General features: G+C 44.8%; 1 protein-coding gene across 1 annotated transcript in view; it reads left to right on the top strand.

Moving 5' to 3' along the window:
* The window catches only part of LOC137423697 (multifunctional protein CAD), a 155,840-nt gene that overhangs the window by 102,229 nt on the left and 26,847 nt on the right, over positions 1-26,764 (top strand). Inside the window, 6 exon segments of the mRNA XM_078773801.1 lie at positions 281-362; positions 484-650; positions 11,009-11,173; positions 13,868-13,999; positions 14,957-15,158; positions 26,234-26,424. Of these exon segments, the coding sequence (XP_078629927.1) occupies positions 281-362; positions 484-650; positions 11,009-11,173; positions 13,868-13,999; positions 14,957-15,158; positions 26,234-26,424 (939 nt within the window).

Below are 26,764 nucleotides of genomic sequence, written 5' to 3'. Positions count from 1 at the left end.
TCACCTTCTTCTAATTCCTTTCTCTATCTTGGTTTCATACTTCTGACTTTTTTCACTTCACTGTGAGCTTTTTTTCTCTATCCTTAATTTTTTTTACTCCTTTTCTCATCCAGTTTACTTTGCTCGTACCTGTATTATTATTTTCTTATAAAAAGCATATTTTTATCTGATAAACCAGTTGTGTTGTGGAAAAATTCTGAGGTTTGGCATCCTGTCTTTGTGATCATGAATATGGAGTTTGGCCCCGAAAAACTTCCGGGTTGCTTTATTTTTATTCGAGGCACTGCGCTTGGTTGGAGAGGCGCCTCGTGTGAAGACGCATGTGGATTGCATGACTTCTCATCGCATTGTCAGATTGCCGGGTATGAACTGTGCATGTTTCACCTGTGCCTTCTGTAATCGGTATTGCAAAAAGCAGAGCTTATCCTGACGAGACTACAACTTCCCTGTTTGGGCCTTATAGCTGGTATCTTCATCCTACAGGACTAGTGGATGTCCACGTTCATTTGCGGGAACCAGGTGCTACACACAAAGAGGACTTTTCTTCTGGGACAGCAGCAGCATTGTCAGGTGGTGTGACCCTCGTGGGTGTCATGCCCAACACATTGCCTTCAATCACGGACCAGGAGACACTTGCGATGGCACTTAAGGTGAATATTGTCTTTTGGTCATTTGAGGTGTGTTAATGAAATAAGAGATGGAAAACAAAAAAGCAACAATGAAATTTGCATTATCCGAGGAATCTAATCGAGTCCGAGTCTTGGGATTGTAATAAACTTTTTTGTTGGACATGGATTAAGACTTGGGGCATAAAGACTCGTAGATCAGAGTTGGGATTCAGAAGTTATCTGTGTTTGATAAACATTCAAATCTGCATTATGTTTACACAGGTGGCTAGTACTCTAGTAGCTCATGGTGGTTGAGTATGCACTTTATTGTACAGACCTAAACTCTTCAGGAATCCACTAATTGAAGGTCCAGGAACAATATTTGGTTGGTAACACATTTGCCACTGACGGCGAAATAGCTGAAATGGCCATACCCCTTTTTGGGCCACGCCCCCTTTTTTGCCGTGACTGTATCTACAGAACCGTTGGACCTAGGAGGTTGCCCGACCACTCAAAATTTGCGCAATGGCCACATTATGGGGGGTCAGTAATACATTTTCATATCCAAAAGTCAATGGTTTTTAAGATAATTGCCAAAAACCGATTTCAACATGTTACGAACTACAATTGTATGATACCACCAAGGCCACAACATTATATGACACTTATACCTTTTGCATCATCCTATTTTGGAATTTACTTATTTGGATTTCTACACTTTTCGCCTTTACTACAGCCACAAAACGTGACACATTTAATGTTCCTGTCTCTGCAAGTGCACGTTTTGGTACTCATACATGCTCTTGGGCATTTGCATGGAGGAGGCAGGTCATCGGGCCTGCACGATACTGGCAGTATCACTGGTGTTATGCCAACGTCCGTTGCTTCATACCCATACTGGAGTGGATCTGGTTTGGTGACGGCAGGAGTTGGGGCTTGCAACCACATCTTACACTGAAGAAATGCTCGCTTTATGTGTTCTCGTAGCGTTGATGAACAGCACACAAGCTGGTTGAAGTCCAGTTCTTTCTTGGAGTTGTACTGCTCCCATCGATATTCATCGAAAGTGGAACAGTCGGTCTTCTTTAATCCAGACACAAGGAACTTTTCAGCATTGCTTGTTATCTGTGGTGACAGTTCTTCTACACCAAACCCTTCCAGTAGGGAGAGATCGATGGATGCTTTCAGGCCAGACAGCTTTGGACCCACCTTGCTGGTACTGTCGCAACCGCTGAGAGCATGAATGGCTGGGAGACACGACACCAAACCGTTGTCCAGTTGATCAACCAACATGTGGACTGGTACAGTTTTCTTTGTTTTCCGGTTACCAAGCTTCACGTACAGCTTTTGTAGTTGCCAGGTTGTGTTGAAGTGGAAGATGAGGTTGACAAAGACATCTGTGTCAGGCGAGTCGACCAAGACTGATTGAACCCCGTGTTTCACAACACCATCATTAATATGGAACATGATTCTGTCGTCGGCTTCTTCTTGGTTGCTTGAGAGCTCTGCGATCTGTGTTTCAGTGCCAGCTAACAGTTTCCTGCATTCACCCCCATATACTCCTCCAAAGAATATTTCCTTGTCCGACTCGACATTCTGCAGCATCCACTTGAAGACATACTCCTGCAACCGAACTTTGTTCAACATTGAGCTCCAGAACATATCAAGATCGACAGGGAGTTTCTGATTGTCAGACCCAATGGTGATTGTGATTTGTTCTGAGGAACTTCGCTGTGCCCGTTCCATTTGCTTGATTGATGATTTTTGATAAACATCAAAAATAATGTCTATTCTTGTGGACACGGAGCCTGTAGCAAGAATCCTGTTGGAAAGACTCTCAGCCAATTCCCCGAATGTGTGAAGGCCCATCTTTTTCATCGGTAGTTTACGCACAAGTGCCATGAAGTCCACTATTGTCATCTGAGCGTCACTCTTTACATTCCTCGTCTCCTGTGGAAGGCGACTGACAAGTTCCCTGGCTAAGGAGGCTTTATCGGGCTTCTTCAATTTGATGCCATCTTTACATTCAGTGGTGAGGAACTGGGATGTGCTGGTCAATTCATACTTCAGGAGTTCTAGCATGCTGTACCCTCTTTCTCTAGCATAGTCAATGTACCTAACCGTTTCCGCTGCATCCTTTTTCGCCATCGATTTCTTCGCTGTGAACGGAGTAGAAGTACGTTTCACGAAAACAGTCTTGCGGTTGGTAGGGATTGTATCATGTAGGTGCTTCTCCTTATCCTGAAATCTGGTCTCAACAAACTCTTCATAACTCTTCTCACCAATTTCCAGGCATTCAAGTAATCCGTCGACAACCTCCTGGGGAATGTCAGCTCCAGTAGAGATGTTCTGAAGTCTGATTCCAGCGTCGAACGGATTGTTGATGGATTTTATGTAATCTGACTGACTGAAGTTTTATGTAACTGAAGTTTCCTGTACAAAATATTTTTGATTAATTAATGATATGGAACAAATATTGTTTCAGATTGATTTAATGTGCATATAATAAATGCAACTATTATTTAAAAACTTACCATGTTTTAGTCACAGCAAGCAGGGATCGAAAGTAGAATTACTTGCCATCAGAGAACACTTTAACACTTCACCTAAACACCTTCACCTAAGAACAGAGGAGAAAGAGTTAAATTGCCTGTAATCTAGGCCTCTTCGGCCTCTACTTGCTTCTCGGTGCGACGCCATGTTGTTTTATGGGATACCGCTGCCTGCATGCAGGCTCAACGACAAAACACCCATGACCGGAATTTCTAGCCATGTCTAGACTCTAGTCTAGACTCTAGACTAAATTCTAGTCTAGACTCTAGTCTAGACTCTAGTCTTGACTCTAGTCTAGACTCTAGTCTAGTCTAGACTCTTCAGGAATCAAGTAATTGAACAATAGGAACAGGAACAGGAACAATTACGAATAATATTGTAGTTCGTAACATGTTGAAATCGGTTTTTGGCAATTATCTTAAAAACCATTGACTTTTGGATATGAAAATGTATTACTGACCCCCCATAATGTGGCCATTGCGCAAATTTTGAGTGGTCGGGCAACCTCCTAGGTCCAACGGTTCTGTAGATACAGTCACGGCAAAAAAGGGGGCGTGGCCCAAAAAGGGGTGTGGCCATTTCAGCTATTTCGCCGTCAGTGGCAAATGTGTTACCAACCAAATATTGTTCCTGGACCTTCAATTAGTGGATTCCTGAAGAGTTTAGGTCTGTACAATAAAGTGCATACTCAACCACCATGAGCTACTCTAGTATAGGTAATTTACGTTTAAAATGTAACTTTCCCGGAAAAAGCAAGTTGTTCACCTTTCGTGTATGGGTCTGACTTTTGCACGAAATAACTGTGCTTTTTGAACGATTGGTGGACATTTCTTTATGTGGACCACTAATTTCCTGATGTATGAGGGGTGTGCAGTATGTTTCTAAATCTGCGTCAAAAAACATCATCATCACATACTCCTACTGCATCACATACCCATCGTATCACATACCCATCGTTATCCACTACGCAGGATAATGAAGGGGTATGGACGTGTACACTCGCCTCCAAGCTGTCCAGCCTGGGTTCGAATCCCTACCCAGCCATAAACTGTCATCCCGGTTTTTCACAGGCAGGGTGATTCATCAATGTGTGTGTCGTTCCTCGGATGGATGTTAAAACGGACGTCCCGTCTGCCAGCATTCGTTGGTGGACGTTAATGATCCCATGGTGTCGTTTGTGAAGAATCGGCGAGCTTTCGCCGGCAACAAATTACAAGTTCCTACCCCAATCAGCAGAGGGAATTGCTCAGCCGCACCCACGGCGTTGCCCCATGCTGTTCTAATCCTGTTGCCATTTTGAAGAAATTAATTTTTTTTTCCTATTTTTTATGGGGGCCTAAAAGACTTCCCTATACGACACCCACTAAGTATTGGGGGTCAGGGATCATTTAATATTACCTTCCACACAGCTGAAAAGGCTTAGGCACTAATAGAACCACCTTTAGAGACCATTTTTCCCCACAGAGCAGGGGTTGGCCTTTTTTGGGCACCGTGGTCGCCTTTATTGAAGCAATGTTTTATGGCCGGATGCTCTTCCTGCCGCCAACCCTGCTGGTCCCTCTTGCGACACACAGTGAATTACCAGTGAACTGGTACTCAATTTGCCGACCTCGGAAGGATGACAGGCTGAGTCAACCCACCTGGTGTTTTTTTTTTTTGTTTGTTTTTTTTAATACTGAATCGAGGCTCGTGAAAGAGCTAACATTTATGTTACATATCTATGTGAATTAATATTCAGATCTTTGCTTATCCGTGTGTAGTATATTAAGGGTTGTTGTGATTGGAGGGTCAGGAGCCCTTCTGAACCAGTGGCCGGAAACGGAAGTGACCGGAAACGGAAGAGAAAACGACACGAGGAAAAAAGGACGAGTATTCTTCTTGTTCTTCCTCGCCCCGCGACGACAAAAGGTGGAATCGACCTTGCGCTGCGCGGAAAACAGAGGCGTTCCGAAACCTGTCAGGCGAGAGGAATTCCCGGGGACGGGTACCTGCCCGGTGGAGACGTCAAGTTGACGTGGGGCCGTGCCTCGACCCCGCGTCTGGAATCGTTCGCGGCACCGTCCAAACAGACGCGTGCGGGTCGCACGTTGGGGCCTAACGCGCCTTGCAAGCGGCGTGGGGTTTGGCTTGCTCTACCGTATCCGCTGCGCGTGGCCACGAGGGGCTGCCGCCACGGTGCCTGGTACGATACCTGCCCGGTGGAGAAACGTCCACCCGGGGTTCGTTCTACCGCCCGAGTGCGGTGACGGCGACCATCATCTTGGTCAAGAGGGGCCCAGAGACATTGTGCGGGACCGAGACCAAAAGGGTTTCGTGAGTACTCACCGGGACACACATGTATAAGATGGCCATCTTAATCATAGGGAATTGATTGTGAATTGGGAATTGGTGAGGATTCTGTGTTGTTGATTGCTCGGGGAAAATCTCCGTGGTGGTGTCATTGAAATATTGTTGATGGTTGTGTCATTGAAATTGTTTGGTATCATTACCATTGAAATATATCCTTGAACGTCAGTTGTCTCTTGGGTGAAATTCATATGGCTTGCGTGGCGAAAGCGCCTATATAGTACAGCTTTCTGGCGAAGTTCCTCTCACGGTCCGGGGGTCACTGAGACCAGGTATTCACCGAGGGGACCACGTAACAGAATTGGGGGCTCGTCCAAATTACGATTTGCGGTTTCGCAATTGGGTCTACGTCCGGGATTTAAAATTGTATAAAATAATAAAATAATAATATTTTTTATTAATTAAAATTTATTAATTAATTATTAATTGGTAAAAAAAAAATTTGAGAAATTGGGGTAAAGTCTTGGGTGAAGGTTAACAGGTGTTAACGATAGGCACCATGGCGTTTGTGGCACAGAACTTTGGGGTAACACCGAGTGAGGCACAGTTCCGAGCGTTGCTAAAGTCGGACCTCTTGAAATTGGCCAAGCATTTTAACTTGGAGGTCCGAACTAATTTGAGGAAGGCAGAGTTGCAGGCCACGGTGATACAATCTATGGTGGGATTAGGAACATGGGACGAGTTAGCCTGGGAGTGGCTACCCGAAGAACCAGAAGACGTTGAGCTCCGGAAACTGGAGTTGCAGTTACGGAGCCAGGAACGGATTAAAGAAGAAGAAAGGAAAGCAGAAAAGGAAAGAGCAGAAGAAGAAAGGAAAGCAGAAAAGGAAAGAGCAGAAGAAGAAAGGAAAGCAGAAAAGGAAAGAGCAGAAGAAGAAAGGAAAGCAGAAAAGGAAAGAGCAGAAGAAGAAAGGAAAGCAGAAGAGAGGAGAGAAGAGAAACAAGCAGAGGAAAGGAGAGTGGAACGAGAACTCCAGGAAAGGTTAAAAGAAGAAGAAAGGAAAGCAGAAAAGGAAAGAGCAGAAGAAGAAAGGAAAGCAGAAGAGAGGAGGGAAGAGAAACAAGCGGAGGAAAGGAGAGTGGAACGAGAACTCCAGGAAAGGTTAGAAGACAAAAAAGTAGAGGAGAGGAGAGCTGCAAGGGACCTCGAAGCAGAGGAGAGAAAAGCGGAAAGGGAATTAAAGGAACGTGACATGGAGCTTCAGCAAGAAATCAAATTCAAGGAGCTGGAGTTAATGAGAGAACGGGGAGAGGCACCACCCTTGCTGACGGGGTCGACACCTAACCAGAAAACCTGGGATGTGGGCAGACATGTGAGGCTGGTTCCACCGTTCAGTGAAAAAGAAGTCGCGAAATTTTTTCCACACTTTGAGAAAGTGGCTCGACAATTAAACTGGCCGGAGGAGGCATGGACCATACTCGTGCAAAGTGTGCTGGTGGGGAAAGCTCAGGAAATTTATGCGGCGCTACCAATGGACCAATGTGCAGATTATGAGGTACTGAAGAAGCACATCCTCAAAGCCTATGAGTTGGTTCCGGAAGCTTACAGGCAAAAATTCAGGAATGCCAGGAAGAGGGAGAGTGAGACCCATGTGGAGTTTGCCAGAGTGAAAGAAAACATGTTTGATCGGTGGTGTGAGTCAAAAGGAGTCGGGAAAGACTTCGAAACATTGCGGGACTTGATCCTGGTGGAGGAATTCCAGCAGTGTGTCCACGAGGACATCAAAGTGTACCTGCAGGAAAAGAAAGTACCAAAGTTGTGGGACGCAGCCACCATGGCAGATGATTATGCCTTAACCCACCGAATAGGGGTCCATGAACCTACCTCCTCGCCTAGATCTCCGCAGGGGAGGTGGGGAACAGCAGGTGCGGAGAACGACAATATATGGCGGCGGCCTCGAGAGGATGAGGGGGACAACGCGGATACCCCACCTGTTCGAAGTCAGAGGGCTGTGGGCCCAAGACCAACTTATTTTTCAGGGGGCCCGAGGCAGACCACGAGTTTTTCCTCCGGGCCTACTTGCGCGTTTTGCAAGAAACCTGGACACTTGATGTCCAGTTGTTACCTCATGAAAAGGGACAACCCAGAGCGGAGTCCGACTATTACCACTCCGAATGCGATGGCTAGCGTAAGAAATCGCCATCAAAAGGGTTACCAACCATTTATTTCAGAGGGGTTTGTGTCACGGGATGGAGCCTCGACTAACCGGAAACCGGTTAGGATATTGAGGGACACAGGGGCACATCAATCTTTAATGCTTGAAGGCATTTTGCCATGGTCCGAGGAGACGGCAACGGGGGATAGTGTTCGTTTACAGGGGATTGGGGGCGGTGTTAGTGCTCCCCTTCATGTCGTCCATTTGGAGTCCGATTTGGTGTCAGGACCGGTCACCGTCGGTTTACAAGCCACGCTTCCTGTAGAGGGTGTATCTGTGGTTATCGGGAATGATTTGGCCGGGGGTCAAGTTTATGGTAACCTGAGGGTTGGTCAAGAGCCCAGCAGGGAAAATAACACCACACCAGCTCGGGATGGCGACAAAAGTGCCAAGTTATTTGTAGGGGGACTGAACTTCAAAACAGAGGAAGAAGTTCTGACCTCTGTCTTCAACAGATATGGGCCGCTGGTGGACGTGCGGTTGGTAAGAGACTGGGAAACGCAACAGTCCAGAGGGTTCGGCTTTGTCACGTTTGCCAGCACCAAAGACGCCAGAGAGGCAGAGAAGAATTGGAATGGCAAGGATTTGGAGGGTCGGACCATAACAGTAGGGAAGGCATTTCGTAGGCGTCGAGAGGTCTACAGGAGAGGACAACTGGGCGGTAGTTTTGGTGGTGGCCGCAATCAATATTATTATGGAGGCTCCCTGAGTTACGGCAGCTCCCGAAGGAAGGATTGGCAAAGTAGTGGCCGAGAAGGAGACCGCTATTCGTGGAACTACAGGGACAAGGGGTCCCACCATAATTATTAGGGAAGTTCTGAGAAGTTGAAGCACTGAATGCGGCGGAGCCGCTGAGCCAAGATTCCTACACGGATTAACCGTGAACGCCGTTCCTAAAGGCGTCCATATAGGGAACTTTCATGCACGGACTAACCGTGAACTCCACGTTCCTCAAGGCGCCCATGTAGAGAACTTTCCTGCACGGACTAACCGTGAACTTCACGTTCCTAAAGGCATCCATGTAGTGAATACTCGGCTTGGCCTCCCGGAAAAAGTGCTATCGAGTTGCGTAACTTTGGATCTTTGATCAAACCCTTAACCTTCATTCACAAGAAGCTGACGGTCAAAGTCAGAGGGTCAGGAGAGGGAGTTTGATTTGGCAGGGACAATGTCGTTGCTGGTGTTTAGTCCAGAGGGAGTAATCTGGGGGTTTTGTGAGAGTTTGTTGCTTTATTTTTGAGTTGGGATAATTGTTGCCCAGGGGAACTGAGGATTTGGGGGTTGAGTTATCTGGTTTATTTATCCAAGTTGGCCGGCAACGAAAGTTTTCGCTGGGGTCAAACTTTCTTTCTTGAAGGGGGGGAGTGTTACATATCTATGTGAATTAATATTCAGATCTTTGCTTATCCGTGTGTAGTATATTAAGGGTTGTTGTGATTGGAGGGTCAGGAGCCCTTCTGAACCAGTGGCCGGAAACGGAAGTGACCGGAAACGGAAGAGAAAACGACACGAGGAAAAAAGGACGAGTATTCTTCTTGTTCTTCCTCGCCCCACGACGACAAAAGGTGGAATCGACCTTGCGCTGCGCGGAAAACAGAGGCGTTCCGAAACCTGTCAGGCGAGAGGAATTCTCGGGGACGGGTACCTGCCCGGTGGAGACGTCAAGTTGACGTGGGGCCGTGCCTCGACCCCGCGTCTGGAATCGTTCGCGGCACCGTCCAAACAGACGCGTGCGGGTCGCACGTTGGGGCCTAACGCGCCTTGCAAGCGGCGTGGGGTTTGGCTTGCTCTACCGTATCCGCTGCGCGTGGCCACGAGGGGCTGCCGCCACGGTGCCTGGTACGATACCTGCGCGGTGGAGAAACGTCCACCCGGGGTTCGTTCTACCGCCCGAGTGCGGTGACGGCGACCATCATCTTGGTCAAGAGGGGCCCAGAGACATTGTGCGGGACCGAGACCAAAAGGGTTTCGTGAGTACTCACCGGGACACACATGTATAAGATGGCCATCTTAATCATAGGGAATTGATTGTGAATTGGGAATTGGTGAGGATTCTGTGTTGTTGATTGCTCGGGGAAAATCTCCGTGGTGGTGTCATTGAAATATTGTTGATGGTTGTGTCATTGAAATTGTTTGGTATCATTACCATTGAAATATATCCTTGAACGTCAGTTGTCTCTTGGGTGAAATTCATATGGCTTGCGTGGCGAAAGCGCCTATATAGTACAGCTTTCTGGCGAAGTTCCTCTCACGGTCCGGGGGTCACTGAGACCAGGTATTCACCGAGGGGACCACGTAACAATTTATTTCACAAACAAATCAACCAGACAAACAAAATATACAAAAAGAGGGAGCGGAAGACAAGATGGGGAGAGAAGGGGAAGCACACAACCACAACATTTGAGAGCAGGGAGAAGTGTGGGAGGGAGAGGGCTTGGGGGCAGGAGGCGTGGGAAGGGGGGGGGGGGGATTAATTGTTAATTCAACGATTGACCGGGATTCGAACCCAGGATCCTAGGATCCCAAGCCGGCACCCTAACCGCTAAGCCAACACCAGGCTATTGGTCACTAATAGACTAATAGAGCGATTAAAAAAGAAATCAAACTTGTTTTGTTTTTTTCAAATTTTGTTTTTGCCTAAAACGCTTCTTGACCCTCACCAATGAACCTCTGAAAGTTTGGTGAAGATCCATTCAGCCATCTCTGAGAAACATGGTGGCACACACACAGACAGCCAAACATCTCTCTTATCGTATAGGTAAGCCTGGTGTTGACTTAACAGTTAAGGTAGCATGCTGAATATCTGAGGGTCTTGAGTCGGAGCCCCTATCCTATCATTTAAATAACACCAGATGGTTGACTCAGCCTGTCATCCTTCTCAGGTTGGCAAAATGAGTACTAGCTTACTGGGAACGGGCACTGCTTCAGCAACACAGCTACGCTCCCAGCAATGATGCAACCAGAAGTCACAGGCTGCATACAAAATATTGAAATAGCACAGATTTAACCATCAATTGAATTATTTACTTGTAATACCGAGTGCTTTTCCCAGAGTATACATTTGCGAAGCTTTATGCCAGCTATTCTTACACGTGGAATATTTACACGTGGTCAAGGCCATTTGCAGATGATGTACAACTGGGAGAAGGGAAGGAGAGCCTCAAACATATGAAAAAGGGTGCAATACAAACTGCATACGTAATATATAGATGGCTTCTGAAGAGGTATTCATTTTATATTTTCAGTTTTCCCATAGTTCCCGCAGGCACGTCGGTATGGTATCTTTACTTGCTCGTACCTTTGACGTGACTTGACTGCTTTTATTTATTTATTTTTATCTCTGCAGCTGGCAAAGGCTGGAGCACGTTGTGACTATGCCCTATTTCTGGGTGCGACTGCCAAAAACAGCAACATCCTACCGACCCTTGCAGGACAAGCAGCTGGACTGAAGATGTACCTCAATGACACGTTCACCACTCTTCGTATAGACAATGTTGCTATGTGGATGGAGGTATTTTGAGAGTTGTCCAAGAAGAACTACCTATTTTCATTTGTCCTTTAAAGGTCAATAACTTTTTTTCTAAAGGAGATGTAAAGAAAGTCTCAACTTTCGTTAAAAAAACAACAACATGTGTAGCGTAAAAGATTGAAGAGACTAGATTGCGGTGGTTTGCGCAAGTGATGGAAAGGATGAAGAAGCAATCAGGAAAATATGGAATGAGCCAATTCGTGGGAAAAGATTAAGAGGAAGACAGAGATTACAGGATAGGGATGTAGCACAAAGAGAATTGAAGGACAAGGGGAATGGAGAAGGCGAATCTGAGTAGCTGACCCTTGACTGTTGGTATTATGGCTTAAGAAAGAAGAAGGAGAAGTCCTGTGAATGGAATACCTGTTCCTATTGTAAATTCATAGAGATTAGTGCTGTTTGTGTCATCCCTTTTATTGTCGAATTATTGACATGGTAATTCCTCCAGAGTTGGCATATTTTAGAATGACATGTAATACCCTGTACCACTGGCAGTGGCATTATGCCATACATATTCACACAGAGAGCGTTGGTGCCCTCTCCCCACTCTGAACCTCAGGCACTATGAAATATTTTTTACTGCCGAAAACCAACATCCTGAGTCCACCCACCATTTTAAAACTCAGTCTGTGGGATTTTTTTTCAACTCAACTGGACTATGTCCAGCTGAGTTTTTGTCGACACCCAGTGTCCGTCGTCCGTCTGTCTGTCTGTCGTCTGTAAACAATTCGACGTCTACGCTCTAAAAGTCACAAATATTGATTAAGTTGATGAAACTTGTTATGCAGCATCTTTAAGACATAAACTAGTTTGGGATTGCATTTCGGCGTTTCACGCCCAAAATTAGGCGCGGCAGGGCGGTCATATTGAAAAATCAATTTTGGTCATATATTTTTAGCACATGTAAACTATATAGTTTGTGGTTCTATTATGCATATTCTAACCATATTGATATAGACCAGTTGAGTTCAGGTTCCCTGGAACCTCTCTAGTTTTATTCTATGCACTCCTGAACCAAACATATATATATACACACATCATTTCTCAGTGATTTTGGCCTAAACAATGCAGAAATCACAAAATGACCAAATACCAGGACCTAATGAATGAGGCCAAGATATCTTGGAAGCTGAAGAGTGTTGAAATTGTACCAGTGATAATTGGAGCAATGGGAATGATGAAGAAGAACCTCACTGAGATTTTAATAACCATCTCGGGAATATTACCACAAAATAAGTAGAATTGGAGGCCATCCGGGGTTTGTTAACGATCCTGAAAAGAGCCCTTGGAGCAAAATTCTGAGAACAGCAAAAATTAAACAGCTTGGTCCATGAACCGTGATCCCTTACCAAAGCAGAGGTGGACACTGAGTCCTGGAAATACTCCGTTCCACCTCCTAAAATCCGCAAATGGAGATAATAACCATTGACACACACACACATCTATCCTGAAGATTCAATAGCTCAGTGGGTGTGTTGCCGCATTAGCAAAGAGGCCCTGGATTTGAGGCCAAGATGAGTCAGGATTGTTTTTACACTCGCCCCATGTGGGAATTTATTCCTGTTTATTAAGTTCTAATATATTTATTTTTATTTATTATTAAGGAATTATCCTGTGTCTGGCATTGTAATTGCAGATTTGTGAAAGTGTTTGACCGTTTACCTTGCACACCTGTTTTGTTCCACCGATACCAATTGGCTGTGTTGTCTTCTAATTCATTTTCTAATCTTTAAATAGCTTTTTTAAACTTTAACAAAAAAAAAATTGTGCCACTTGTTTATTTTATTAACTTTTTACCTCCACCACCAAAGGTGGATGGAGGTTATGTTTTCACCCCTGTTTGTCCGATTGTGTTTCTGTCTGTTTGTTTGTTTGTTTGTCTGTTTGTTTGTGAACAAGATATCTAAAAAAAAGTTGTGGACAGATTCGGACGAAATTTAGCAGAGAGGTAGCGAATGTGACAAGGACAAAATTATTAGATTTTGGTGAAGATCCGGATTCGGATCCGGCTACTAAAATTTTTTAAGTGATTTTCTACCATTGTGAGATAGGGCCAAAAACGATACATAGCAGGATATCTCAAAACGTTATGGATGGATTTGGACGAAACTTAGTGGACAGGTCGGGTGAGTGACAAGGAAGAATCGATTAGATTTTGGTAAAGATCTGAATCTGGATTCAGATATGAGAATTATTTACTTTTTAAAGTGATTCTTCACCATTGGGAGATGGGGACAAAAACTATATAAAGCAGGATATCTCAAAATGTTGTGGACGGGTTTGGATGAAACTTGGTGGACAGGTTGGGTGTGTGACGAGGAAGAATCGATTAGATTTTGGTGAATATCTGAATATGGATTCGGATATGAGAATTATTTAACTTGTAAGTGATTCTTTACGATTGGGAGACGGAGACAAAAACCATACATAGCAGGATATCTCAAAATGTTGTGGACGGATGATTTTGATTAAATGTGATTCTGTATTGTGATTTTCTGGTCTACTCTAGAATACAAAACGTAAACTGTTCACCTGGCGGAGGTATGCTCTCCTCCTGAGTGCCGTTCTAGTTATTTAAATGCTTTTTTTTGTGTGTGCACTAGTATTTGTAAAATTTATCATGTAATATTCACATGTCGGAATGATGTCATGAAATGATGTGCTTGCGCTTCACAGCACTTTGAGAGCTGGCCGAAACACCTTCCAATTGCTGTGCATGCTGAGAGGCAGACTGTGGCTGCTATATTGATGGTGGCCCAACTCTATAAACGCCATGTGCACATCTGCCACGTGGCCAAAAAGGAGGAGGTGAGAAAATTATATTGTTAAACATGCAATGGTTTGGCCCTTTGTCAATTAAAACATCTTGCTTGTACTGTTCCACAAGCAAGAGCTGTGTTTCAGTTCGTGAATTTTGCAACAATTCCATAATCGTGCATTGCCACCCAAAGTTTTGTTTTATTTCACACATAGGCCTTCAATCCAAACAAATCCAAACCTACGAAGCGTAAAGAAAATCCAAAATCCAAACTCCAAACTCAAACCTCAAAAACTAAGAAATACTTTGCCTTTTTGTAAGTAAAGTAATACTTTGACTTTTGTAAAGAAATACTTTGAAATACCTCCTAGAGGAGCTAAAACAAAAAGGTCAAAGGTTTACATGATGGAGGGCACCCTCTTTTGCTCCGACGAAGGGTTAAAGAGTAGTTGAGTGCAAATGAACTCAAGAGGAAAGCAACAGTGAGAGGGATCACTGAGTGTTTATTCTTTATTTTAACCTGGGTGTCTCGACTTATACTTTACTTGGTCCCCTTATTTTTATATAAATATACATATGACGCTGTTCATAAAACTCTGTGGTCGTCTGCTCCGAGTCTGGGATATTGGTGATTCAAACCCCAGCCGAGTCATAACAAAGACTTTAAACAGTGGTACATGCTGCTTCCTTATTTGATGCTCAGCATTTAAAGAGGATAAAGCATGGCCAGACAACCATAGGTTAGCAACCATTGTGCAAGCTTGATGGGCTTAAAGGCCTCCTCCTACATTGAAGCTCCTTATAACTATAAGGGAATTCATATTCATACTACCGCTTACCTTCTTTGAAAGGTTAATTGTATAAAGGCTAGTTTGACAGAAGTGGAATTGTTTCTATTTTTCTCTGACATACCAATAACTTGAAAGAGCTGGGTACATAATTTTTGTTTGAGATTACAACAACATTCTCAATACCTACCAACCTCCCCCGTCCACCCCACTTCTCAGATTCTCATCATTCGTGCAGCAAAGGAGCATGGTGTGCCCGTTACGTGTGAAGTGGCTCCGCATCATCTTTTTTTGTGTGACGAGGATGTGGAACAAATTGGTTGTGGTCGAGCACAAGTACGCCCCATGCTTGGAACTCGTGAAGACATGGAGGCACTTTGGGAAAACTTGGACATCATTGACTGCTTTGCTTCTGACCACGGTTAGAATTGTTCACTGCTCTTGGCCCTTTGGGTGCTTAATACTCAGTGATAGCGTGGGACCATCAACATATTGTGTTCACAAAGACTGTGGAAGATACAACATGTCTGATTTGGATGCAGCCAGAAACGTATTCCCCTACCACAGTACCTCTCCTCCCCAACCTTCATCTTTTCTTTCCTCTTCTTTTTCCAAGTTTGAGAATGCATACAGACCTTGGTTTCCCCCATGACTCACCAACATAAGCTTGATGCTATTCGTTTCTACATTAACTTTCAATGATGAAACACCAATCCTCAACCAAGGTTCTATCTATTTTATTAATTGTTTGTTTATTTAATTATTTATTTATTCTGCTGTTTCTTCCATCTGATAAATAAATGTAGAAAACCCTGCCATAATCCCCCACCACTCCTTTCTCTCACTGACGTTTTCCTGTCCTTCCTTCTCTTCCATCTGCCAAACCCAAGTCTAGTGCAACAAAGACTCAACTCAGTGTTTGCCTTTAAAGATTGTGGACTAGAATGGCACCCGGTAGAGTGCAAACCTCCGCCAGGCTGAACATCGTGGCGGCCGGCTTGGGATCCTAGGATCCTGGGTTTGAATTCCGGTTGATCGCTGAATTAATGCCAGGGGGTTGACTCAGCCTGTCATCCTTCCGAGGTTGGCAAATTGAGTACCAGTTCACTGGTACTTCCCTGTGTGTAGCAAGAGGCGACTAACAGGGTTGGCAGCAGGAAGGGCATCCGGCCATAAAACATTGCTTCAAAAGGGGACCAAGGTGCCCGAAAAAGGCCAACCCCTGCACTGTGGGGAAAAATGGCCTCTAAAGGTGGTTCAGTACACAGCTCCATGACCATGTTGGGGGTCCGTTTTTCTTTGCGGAGGATACAGTGACCTAACAATTTACATGAACATGTTGGAAGGATTCGCCTTCCCACAGATTGAAGACCTGCAACCCGATATCATTTTTCAACAGGATGGCTCTCCCCCTCATTCGGCCTTAGTCGCTCGAGCCATCCTGAATGAAAAATTTCCAGGTCGCTGGATTGGCCGACACGAACCAACCACATGGTCCTATGATCACCAGACATAACCCCTCTTGGTTTTTTTCTGTGAGAGTTTGCCAAAGATGTCTACAACACCAAGGTGGAAAACCTGCAGGATCTTCATTCTCAGATCACAGCAGGTGGACGCAAACATGCTGATCCGAAGATGACACGAACTTGTGCACTGCCTTGATGTCCTGCTCGCGACAAACCGAGCTCACATTGAAGTGTATTGATGGTGTGCACAAAACTTTGAGTTTCTGTATCATATAAACTAAAGAGTATTGTTGAATCATTTGTGGTTCTAAATGTATTAACAACCAAAGTTTTCCAAGTCTTTTTGGAGCACCCTGTATTTGAGTTCATCCATTGGTCAGATAGCTGCCAGACCCACACCCACATCTGTCACTTGACTCCACCCACCATAGCACCAAGACGGAATGACAGTAAGGGTGCCTTCACATACACGGATTATTCTTACGAGTCCTTACGGATCGCCAACTCGTAGTCAATCGCAAGCATCCGTAAATAACGGAAGATGATTTTTGACATGTCAAAAGTTGTTGCGAGTTGTGACGAGTTATCTACGGATACCAGCGAGTTATTTTCGGATGCTTGTGATTGACTACGAGTTGGCGATCCGTAAGGACTCGTAAGAATAATCCGTGTATGTGAAGGTTGCATAATGAAGCATCACGTTACGTTACGTAATAGAGCGATTACGGTACGCAAATTACTAAAATAAAAAGCGATTGCTAACTAGACTGTCATGACCATAATGTATTGTTTAAAAATAGCGTTGTGTAATTTTTGAATGACCCCATATTGGGAATAAGCAATCCGTGACCATGTGATGAATCTGCTCATTCTGATATAACCGTGGCGGAGGGTGACATGGATGAGAGGCGTCGAGTTATTTTTTAATGGCGTATTCAATGTGTTTCCCAATTAGCCCCTTACCGGATTTTGTCGCAGGTTGTAACCCGAATGTTGTTATTCTTGTTTTTCCATATAGAGGGAATTTTGTGTCCATGAGTGGTTGTATATTTTAGTTTGTGCATTAATGGGTAAAGGGCTCAGGTGTTTGTGAAAGGTGAGAGGTGGTGGAGCTTCATTGACGAGTTTCAATATCTTTAGCCTTTTGGTGATTCATCTGTTTCTGGGAATGATGGGTTTGTGACTGATTGAAGCGTAGTCGTCGATATCATTGACCGATTACTGATTTTTGTTTGGGATTTTGTGTCTTGATTGATTACTGATTAGTGTGATGGGGATGCGTTGTTACGTGAGTTGTGTATGTTTGATATAGTCCGCTAGAATTGTGTACTGATTGTTTTATAGTAAAAGACTTGTATTGATGTGTGATGATAATAGGAAAGTGATCCAAATGGAAGATTGGAAGTAGTGTGTCAGGATGTGGTAGTCTTGAGTATGGGAGATTATAGAGTTATATCAGAGGATGTGGGAGAGTCCTGAGGGCAGAGAGGGAGTCTAGTGGGTGAGTTGTGATCATTAAGTATATTATCGAGAATTCCCAATCTCCGGGTGGGAGTGCCCTTGTCGGCCCACATTCGGTGGACAATATGCTGCAGCACATTCTTGGAAATGCACTTTATCATTTTTGAAAGAGGGTTGTTAGAACCATGTTTGGGACCTCTATGTAGGCCCAATAGCTGTTTAATGTAAATTTTGGAGTTTTGGTGACATCCACATTTGCTCCATCAATATTTAAATGTCTAATTATTCTGGAATTGGTGTACCTCTTGTCTTGATTTTGGTTGGTTAAATTAGGAGGAGTCTTTTGTGTCGAGGTCCCCTCTGATTATTAAGTCAGGTATATTTTGCAGATTGGTAAGTTGGGGTTGGTATCCTAGTGGGCACAGGTTTGGTGGGGGTATGTAAATATTGATGTTTCCATGAATTTTCCCAATTTTTCGAAATTTTATGGAGGTGATTTTGATGGCATTGTTCCGAGGAAGCAGCGTGAGGGTCTGTAGTTGTGTTGAACAATATTGTGATTTGAAGGTGAGGAACCCCCCTCCACCTCTATTGTCTGGTCAATTATTTCTAATGAAAGTGATTTGGGAAGACGTGGAAGAATTTGGAGACACTCGTCTCCATGGAAATTGGCAAGCGTAATTCAACAAGCGAATTTTCTGCTGTGCTGTCCTCTCCAACTGGAAGCTGGAATGTGTCTAAATGGAGGAAGCGAAGCTAAATGTGCTCGTATTACTTCTCAATTTTTGTGAAATATGTTCTTAAAAATGAATGACCTGGGGAGTTTATGCAATCACAATGTAACTGTGTAAAACTAGAACAGCATTCGGTAGAGCGCATACCCCCGCTAGGCTGAACGATTTTCGTTTTGTATCCCACTGATGGGTCGGATCTGGTCCAGATTTGAACCAAAATCTAATCGGCTTGTTCTTGTCATCTAACCAACTCACCCACCAAGTTTCGTCTGAATCCGCCCACAACGTTTATGAGATATGCTATATATCATTTTTGGCTCTATTATCTCTTAATGGTGAAGAATCACTGAAAAAAATTCTCGTATCCGGATCTTCACCAAAATTGAACCATTTCGTCCTTCTCACACACCCGACCTGTCCACCACATTTCGTCCGAATATGTCCACAACTTTTTGAAATTTCCCACTCACAGACAAACAAACAGGGGTGAAAACATAACATCCATCCACATTTGGTGGTGGAGGTAATCATTGTCTTGCACATATAATTACCCCCTGCACACAAAGCGAAAAGTGTTAAATAAGGCAATGTAACATGTTAAATAAGGTGGTGTAAAAGACGCTGCGCAAACGGCGGTAAACTTCCGAAAAATATTTTTCAACAACCTTTAAAATCTCCAGTTTATTCCAATGAATTATAAACTTGAACACCATAGAGCGCAAATGGCCTTTGTTGGCTCATTCAGAACCCTTCTGTTTAGCAGTACTTGGATAAAATATTACGGCATTTTACGTCATCACGACCAATCAGATTTGCCGCTCGCAGACCCCGCCCATGTCCTTGCTTTTCAATACTGCGCGGGTAAGATGTTCTATGAATTCTGTCGTTGATGTTTGAGTTTCGTTTATAATTAAATTTCATGCAATGTGTTGTTGATATAATAGGCGCTATCTATATTATTAGTAAGGGCATTTTATGAGATATTTCACAAATCTGTTAACTAAATTGTTACCAAAAAATTTCTTCACCAATATGTTTGTAAAGGTGTGTAATAACATGTGTTAAAATGTTGAAGTTCAACTCCCGTGGGAAACCCAGAAAAAAAGCTGTTGAATTCGGGTACCGAAAAATTATTTTCGAGAATTTTTATTTTTTTTAATCGGCCCTTAAGTAACTTATGAGGGGTCAAATAAGGGTTTTTCATGATTCTGAGTTGATTGTTAACATTTATATTTTCACTTTTACATTTACACACAAAGTAGCTTTTATTTCACATACATATATAATACTCAAGAGTTATTTCTCATTCACAATGTCAGAAGTTTCAACAGTCATTGTCTATGTCTTCTTCAGACTCAACAACATCATGACTGCAGTTTCTGCATGTAATGCCATTACAGACTCCACAGGCCGAGATGCACGTGACCCCATTCTTCTTGCAGCTGCATCGCCGGTTGCTGCAATCTCCATAACAATTACAGCTCGTGAACTGCAATAGCTCCTCAGGAGCCGTGGGGTCCAGTGTTGGAACTGGCTCATACCCCAGCATTTGTGGCCAGAAAAACTGTTTCTCATTCTTCCTCTGCTCAGTCCACCTTGTGACTTGGCTGCCTTCATTAATGTCTGCTCAATGCAAATGTCACACCATGTGCCGGACCACTCATGACTTGAGTAACAGACAACGTGGTTCCCGTGGGCAGTGAGACGTTCTAAGGTGTCTTTGTAAGCAGGCAAAGTTTCTAGTTCCTTCATGAGTTGACAGTACAGCCGTGCGCCCTTGGCATACTGATGATGGCCTGCAGCGGCAAAGATGTGAAGCATCTTGGTAACAATGCAGGACAGATGCCCATTGTGGTCTGCAAGTCGCTCGGTTCTGATAAAGACCTTGATCACATCTACCATGTGGTGGTACTCCACCCAGAGTGCAGGTGTTCTTCCTCCTTTTGCGAGTCGTTTGAAGGTTTCTTCAAACCTTTGCTCAAACACTGGCACTACTGGGTCTGAGTGTCTGGCTCCCATCTTCCCATCAGCCACCTTCTCCATGAAGGTCTTCATGTCACCACGCTCCTCCTCAGTGAAGGCAAGTTTCATGATGTGTTGATAGATGGCTGCATCGATGAGGAGGTGAACACGGATTGCCTTGTCAAAACATCCTCCATCCATGATGTGGTTGGCTGTCGTACTTCCAGGATAGATCAACTGGATCACATCTAGTAGTCCAGAATCTTCCATGATGTTACCCATTGATCCAAGATAAGACTTCAGCAGGTGAAAACCACCCAACCTTGGAATGACGGGTAGATTTGCCTGCTTTATTATATTCACAGCCTTCAGCCAAATCGGAAGATCAAAGGTCACTATAGCGACCCCAGCGTGCCGTATGCACTCTTTCAGAGTGGTGAAGATGGTGTTGAGGTCATTAGGGTCTCCTTCAATAACTGGGAGGAACTCGATCTGTGTGCTCTGCTTTGCATCATTAGCATGGATTCTCTTCATCCAGCCATTCCAGTTGGAGTGTGGGAACTCAGGATCGTTGGCTTTGATCACCCACCCCGCTGCCCAGAGTGTGTCACCTGGAGTGAGGAGTGGCTGATCATGAGCCAGGGAGGAGGAAAGCTCAGCGAGGGGGAGAAACATGATCGCGTTCGTTCCTATCTGTTTCCTGTTCGTAAATGGAATAATCTTTACTTCAGTTCCTTTCAGGATCTTAGCTTTGTCGAGTGCCTTCAACTTCACCCGGGGGAAAGCTGCTGTTGTCTGTGGATCTGGCAAAGGTGGTGCCGGAGAGGTGACTTCGATCCAACCCATTGAGTGAAAGGGAGTGTTTCCGTGAATAGAGACAATGTTTAAATCTATATTGTCTCCAACAAACTGAGTGACTGCATTGTTTGTTTCCCCAACCTCCATAAAGACCACCTGATCATTACTTGACAATTCACTTTCACTGGCTGGCACTTTGGCTGTCATCACTGATTGATCCTCAAGCGCAGCATCAACCGCAACCTCATCATTGATCTGTTCATCGGTTTCCTCCACAATGGTGTCAAGAGTGCCAGAAGTATCTGGAACATCATCTCCACTCCTACTATTAAGGAAGCAGTATTTGTAGTTTTGTGTCTCTGTGTAAGACTCAGTGTATCCCAGCCGGTGGAACTTGTTGAGCATCCATTTTGACCCAAATCTATGATCAAGTTGTATGGCAAGCCCCATTTGGTGTGGCAATACTCCAGACCGAGGTCGACAGGCCTTAATAAAATTCTGCCCCCAAACGGCAACTCTTTCGTCTGTCTTGACAATCGGTCTCAAGAACATCTGAAGGCTTGCAGGAACAAGTGTCAGCTGACTATCGATGTCAGTCATACTGTGTGTGGTGGGGTATGACTTTGGACCTAAATCAATCAAGGCAATATCATTGGATATGAACTTGAGTGCCGTCTTTATGATCTGAGTCTTCTCATCTCCATGGTCAAGATTAGCATGATGCGCTCGCAGAATATTGTCGGTGCCATCTTTGAGACAGAGTACATCTGCCCTTCTTTCCTGTGTTGTGAAATACAAGGTGTCTTCGTATTTCTCTAGAAGTTTTATCTTTAGCCAATGCTTTGAATAAGAAAGGCTCTTCTCTGGTGACTGATCAAACTCCTGCAGCTTTTCATGGACTTGGTCCATGTTCATTACCCCATGCTCTAATTCTGAGTCTAACCATTCGCAGAATTCAATAAAAACTGCCTCTCGCTCCTCATCAATACTCCTCTGTCCTCTCTTCCTTTTTCCTTCCTCATCAGTCTTGGACAAGCTGTCACCTCTCGCAAACATAAGTTTGCATCGCAAATGGTACAGTGTTTCTTCTGCTACCAAGTCGTTGATCCCTTCCAGGCGTCCAGTGACTTCAGTGCCCCAGTCATCCCCGCGACTCCGTGCTGTCTTCAGCAAGCTTGCCTTCAGTGTATCTGCAGTCAAATTATCTGGCACTCTGTATTTCTTTCTAGCTTGTGCTGGATTATTTTTGTAGAGCTGGGCTGGTTGGTTGCAAAGAATGCATACATCCTTATACAGGAGGTCAACTGACTGTGATCTTCTAGAACTGCAGCCAGTTGATGAACTGAACTCACAAGTAGTGCGTCTTCTCTTCAACTTTGATGACTCTTTCTCTGCCTTTGATGCTTGAGCTGACTTCTTGGTGGTTGCAACAAAGTTGTTGTACAGATCATTTTTACACTTCTGGTGGTACCTCAGTTTTCCTTCCTTTTGAGCCTCCTTCATACGTTCCACAACAGTAACATTTTCGACAGTTTCTGCTTGTTTCAATAAAGTTGAGTATCCCTTTGGAGTTGCCTGTATGAGCCTTTCAGCTGGTGTATCCGAGCGTGCACAGATGAAGCAATTGAGCACAGGTGGAGTAACGTCTTCATCCATATTGCTAGACTCCATGTCCTGCAAAGTAGAAAATGAGATATATTTAGAAATTATTTTTCCACAAAGGAGTGTCTGTGGTGAAATATAAATGTTAACAATCAACTCAGAATCATGAAAAACCCTTATTTGACCCCTCATAAGTTACTTAAGGGCCGATTAAAAAAAATAAAAATTCTCGAAAATAATTTTTCGGTACCCGAATTCAACAGCTTTTTTTCTGGGTTTCCCACGGGAGTTGACCTTCAACATTTTAACACATGTTATTACACACCTTTACAAACATATTGGTGAAGAAATTTTTTGGTAACAATTTAGTTAACAGATTTTCATGTTTCCCTTACTATATAATAGGCGTAGGTGATCCGTCTGCCCGGGGGTGTGGCTTAGTCCGTTTGCAGAGTAGCTCCACCCATAGCTCCACCCATTCTTGGAGAGGCTTCATGTAATCAAATATCCACAATTTTATTATCTCGAATGGCTGAGGCCTGTTTAGTTAGGCCCATGCTGTCTTTCTCTCACACAGGTTTATTTCAATTCTAATTCGATATATCATTTCATTTTTAACAGTCGCTAACATAGTTAGACTCGATTGAAAAAAAACGGGAAGAAAATCCCATGAAAGTTTCCGTTTATAGAACGAAATGAATTCTCAAAGGCCTGTAAAATAAAGCCCATTCATCGAGTCACCCTCACGATTTTATCTCGAATTCACCATCTGATTTAATTTTTATCGATGGTTTTAGACTCGGTGTCAGAAATAATTGAGAACATTCACGCACACACGGGAAAATGCAGATATATTTATAAAAATCGCGCTACGCTGATACACGAAAATACACCGCCTAAAATAACATTCGGGGAAAATGTCGACATATATTAAAAATTCTCTTTTTCTTTTCCGTTAAGATATAACACTTTTACGTTTTATGAGAGTCGGCACAAAAACGACATATATATCTTCGTTCTTTCCTATTTCATTCAACATTATTATCCGGAAGTAAAATATGTTTCAGGAAATTACCGAGATATTTCTTCGTTTTTTTTTATTAGTTATGTGCGCATACACTTTAAATAGGTTTATTTGAAATCTTTAATTTTCACAATGTAATTTACTTGCCATTTGTCATTTGATGATTACGAGACAAACGAGACATTTGATGTCCTCTTGAGGATCGTGACAATTAATGCGTTGCGTGGAAGCTTCCATTTCCAAAATGAATGCGACGGTCGATGAAGAACGCAGATTTGAACAGGATGTAGCAAGAAAACGAATGAGACGGGCGAACGAGGCCGTCGACGAACGTCAATGCAGACTTGAACAGGATGTAGCAAGAACTGCACAGAGACCGCACGAGACGGGAGAACCGCACAGGATGCTGCGGCAACAACGAGTCAACGATGAGGAGGGTTGGAGAGGAGCGAGGAGTTGGAGATTGAGGAGCGAGAGGTTGGAGAGTGAGGGGCGAGGGGTTGGAGAGCGAGGAACGAGGGGTTGGAGAGCGAGGAGCTAGGGGTTGGAGAGCGAGGAGCGAGGGGTTGGAGAGCGAGGAGCTAGGGGTTGGAGAGCGAGGAGCTAGGGGTTGGAGAGTGAGGACCGATTGGAGCGGAGAGTGAGGGCCGATTGGAGCGGAGAGGAGTGTGAGGAGATATTGGAGAGGAGTGCGAGGAGTTTGAGAGGAGTGCGAGGGGTTTGAGAGGAGTGCGAGGGGTTTGAGAGGAGTGCGAGGGGTTTGAGAGGAGTGCGAGGGGTTGGAGAGGAGTGCGAGGGGTTTGAGAGGAGTGCGAGGGATTTGAGAGGAGTGCGAGGGATTTGAGAGGAGTGCGAGGGATTTGAGAGGAGTGCGAGGGATTTGAGAGGAGTGCGAGGGATTTGAGAGGAGTGCGAGGGATTTGAGAGGAGTGCGAGGGATTTGAGAGGAGTGCGAGGGATTTGAGAGGAGTGCGAGGGATTTGAGAGGAGTGCGAGGGATTTGAGAGGAGTGCGAGGGATTTGAGAGGAGTGCGGGGGATTTGAGAGGAGTGCGGGGGATTTGAGAGGAGTGCGGGGGATTTGAGAGGAGTGCGGGGGATTTGAGAGGAGTGCGGGGGATTTGAGAGGAGTGCGGGGGATTTGAGAGGAGTGCGGGGGATTTGAGAGGAGTGCGGGGGATTTGAGAGGAGTGCGGGGGATTTGAGAGGAGTGCGGGGGATTTGAGAGGAGTGCGGGGGATTTGAGAGGAGTGCGGGGGATTTGAGAGGAGTGCGGGGGATTTGAGAGGAGTGCGGGGGATTTGAGAGGAGTGCGGGGGATTTGAGAGGAGTGCGGGGGATTTGAGAGGAGTGCGGGGGATTTGAGAGGAGTGCGGGGGATTTGAGAGGAGTGCGGGGGATTTGAGAGGAGTGCGGGGGATTTGAGAGGAGTGCGGGGGATTTGAGAGGAGTGCGGGGGATTTGAGAGGAGTGCGGGGGATTGGAGAGGAGTGCGGGGGATTGGAGAGGAGTGCGGGGGATTGGAGAGGAGTGCGGGGGATTGGAGAGGAGTGCGGGGGATTGGAGAGGAGTGCGGGGGATTGGAGAGGAGTGCGGGGGATTGGAGAGGAGTGCGAGGGGTTGGAGAGGAGTGCGAGGGGTTGGAGAGGAGTGCGGGGGATTGGAGAGGAGTGCGGGGGATTGGAGAGGAGTGTGAATGGTTGGAGAGGAGTGCGAGGGGTTGGAGAGGAGTGCGAGGGGTTGGAGAGGAGTGCGAAGGGTTGGAGAGGAGTGCGAGGGGTTGGAGAGGAGTGCGAGGGGTTGGCGAGGAGTACGAGGGGTTGGAGAGGAGTGCGAGGGGTTGGAGAAGAGTGCGAGGGGTTGGAGAGGAGTGCGAGGAGGTGTTGGAGAGGAGTGCGAGGAGGTGTTGGAGAGGAGTGCGAGGAGGTGTTGGAGAGGAGTGCGAGGAGGTGTTGGAGAGGAGTGCGAGGAGGTGTTGGAGAGGAGTGCGAGGAGGTGTTGGAGAGGAGTGCGAGGAGGTGTTGGAGAGGAGTGCGAGGATGTGTTGGAGAGGAGTGCGAGGAGGTGTTGGAGAGGAGTGCGAGGAGGAGTGGCATTGGAGAGGCGTGAGGGTGGAGAGGAGTGAGGGGTCACATATTATGTGAAATAAATAAATTGTGTTAATTACACCATTTTAACCATTTTGTAAAATTTAATGTGCAGCATACAAACCAAGATGTCGAAATGTCACACACGTCCATACCCGTGGGATTCCCACGGGTGACCCCACTAGTATGTACAGTATTATTTTTATTTTTTTATGCATGACTTGCTCGTCTACACAAGTTAATGTGGGTTTGGCGGAATGGTAAAGTCGAATTCTTTGAAAAATATTCTTAAAACTTGTGGATTCTTACAGTCGAAATATTTATTGTTCCTCCATGCCCTACCTGTTGCAATTTCCCTCACAGCTCCTCATACGTTGGCCGAGAAAGATGGAGCGAATCCTCCGCCTGGCTATCCCGGCCTGGAAACCATGCTACCCTTGCTGCTTACTGCAACTAATGATGGGCGCCTTACCATTGATGATATTGTTACTCGTATGCACGATAACCCTCGTCGCATATTCCATCTACCTGAGCAGGACAACACTTATGTTGAGGTTGATACAGTTTTGAAAAGTTACATTGAAAATTTTCATTTACCTTTTGTGATTCATGGTGTGCGGAATTGTAACAGATGAAATGTTTATACATGTCATTGAGTAAATAATTGATTATTTTTACGGCATAGCCCATAGGGCAAAGCCGTCTAGAACAGTTTTTGTCCGTCTGTATGTCTGTATGTATGTATGTATATATGTATGTATGTCCCCTCAAACATATACCAATTAGAGCTGAGGATCTGGTCACATGACAGGGTGAACTGATTATGTCTGATGTCATTATGACCGACGTACGCGGCTGACTCTCCACACACCGCCATTTTGATTCCAATTTCGT

This window comes from Myxine glutinosa, chromosome 3 (assembly GCF_964187855.1).
Source record: "Myxine glutinosa chromosome 3, kmMyxGlut1.1, whole genome shotgun sequence".
NCBI classification, from domain to species: Eukaryota; Metazoa; Chordata; class Myxini; order Myxiniformes; family Myxinidae; genus Myxine; species Myxine glutinosa.
Note: the sequence above shows the minus strand (reverse complement) of the source record. Positions and strands in the feature narration are given on the sequence as shown.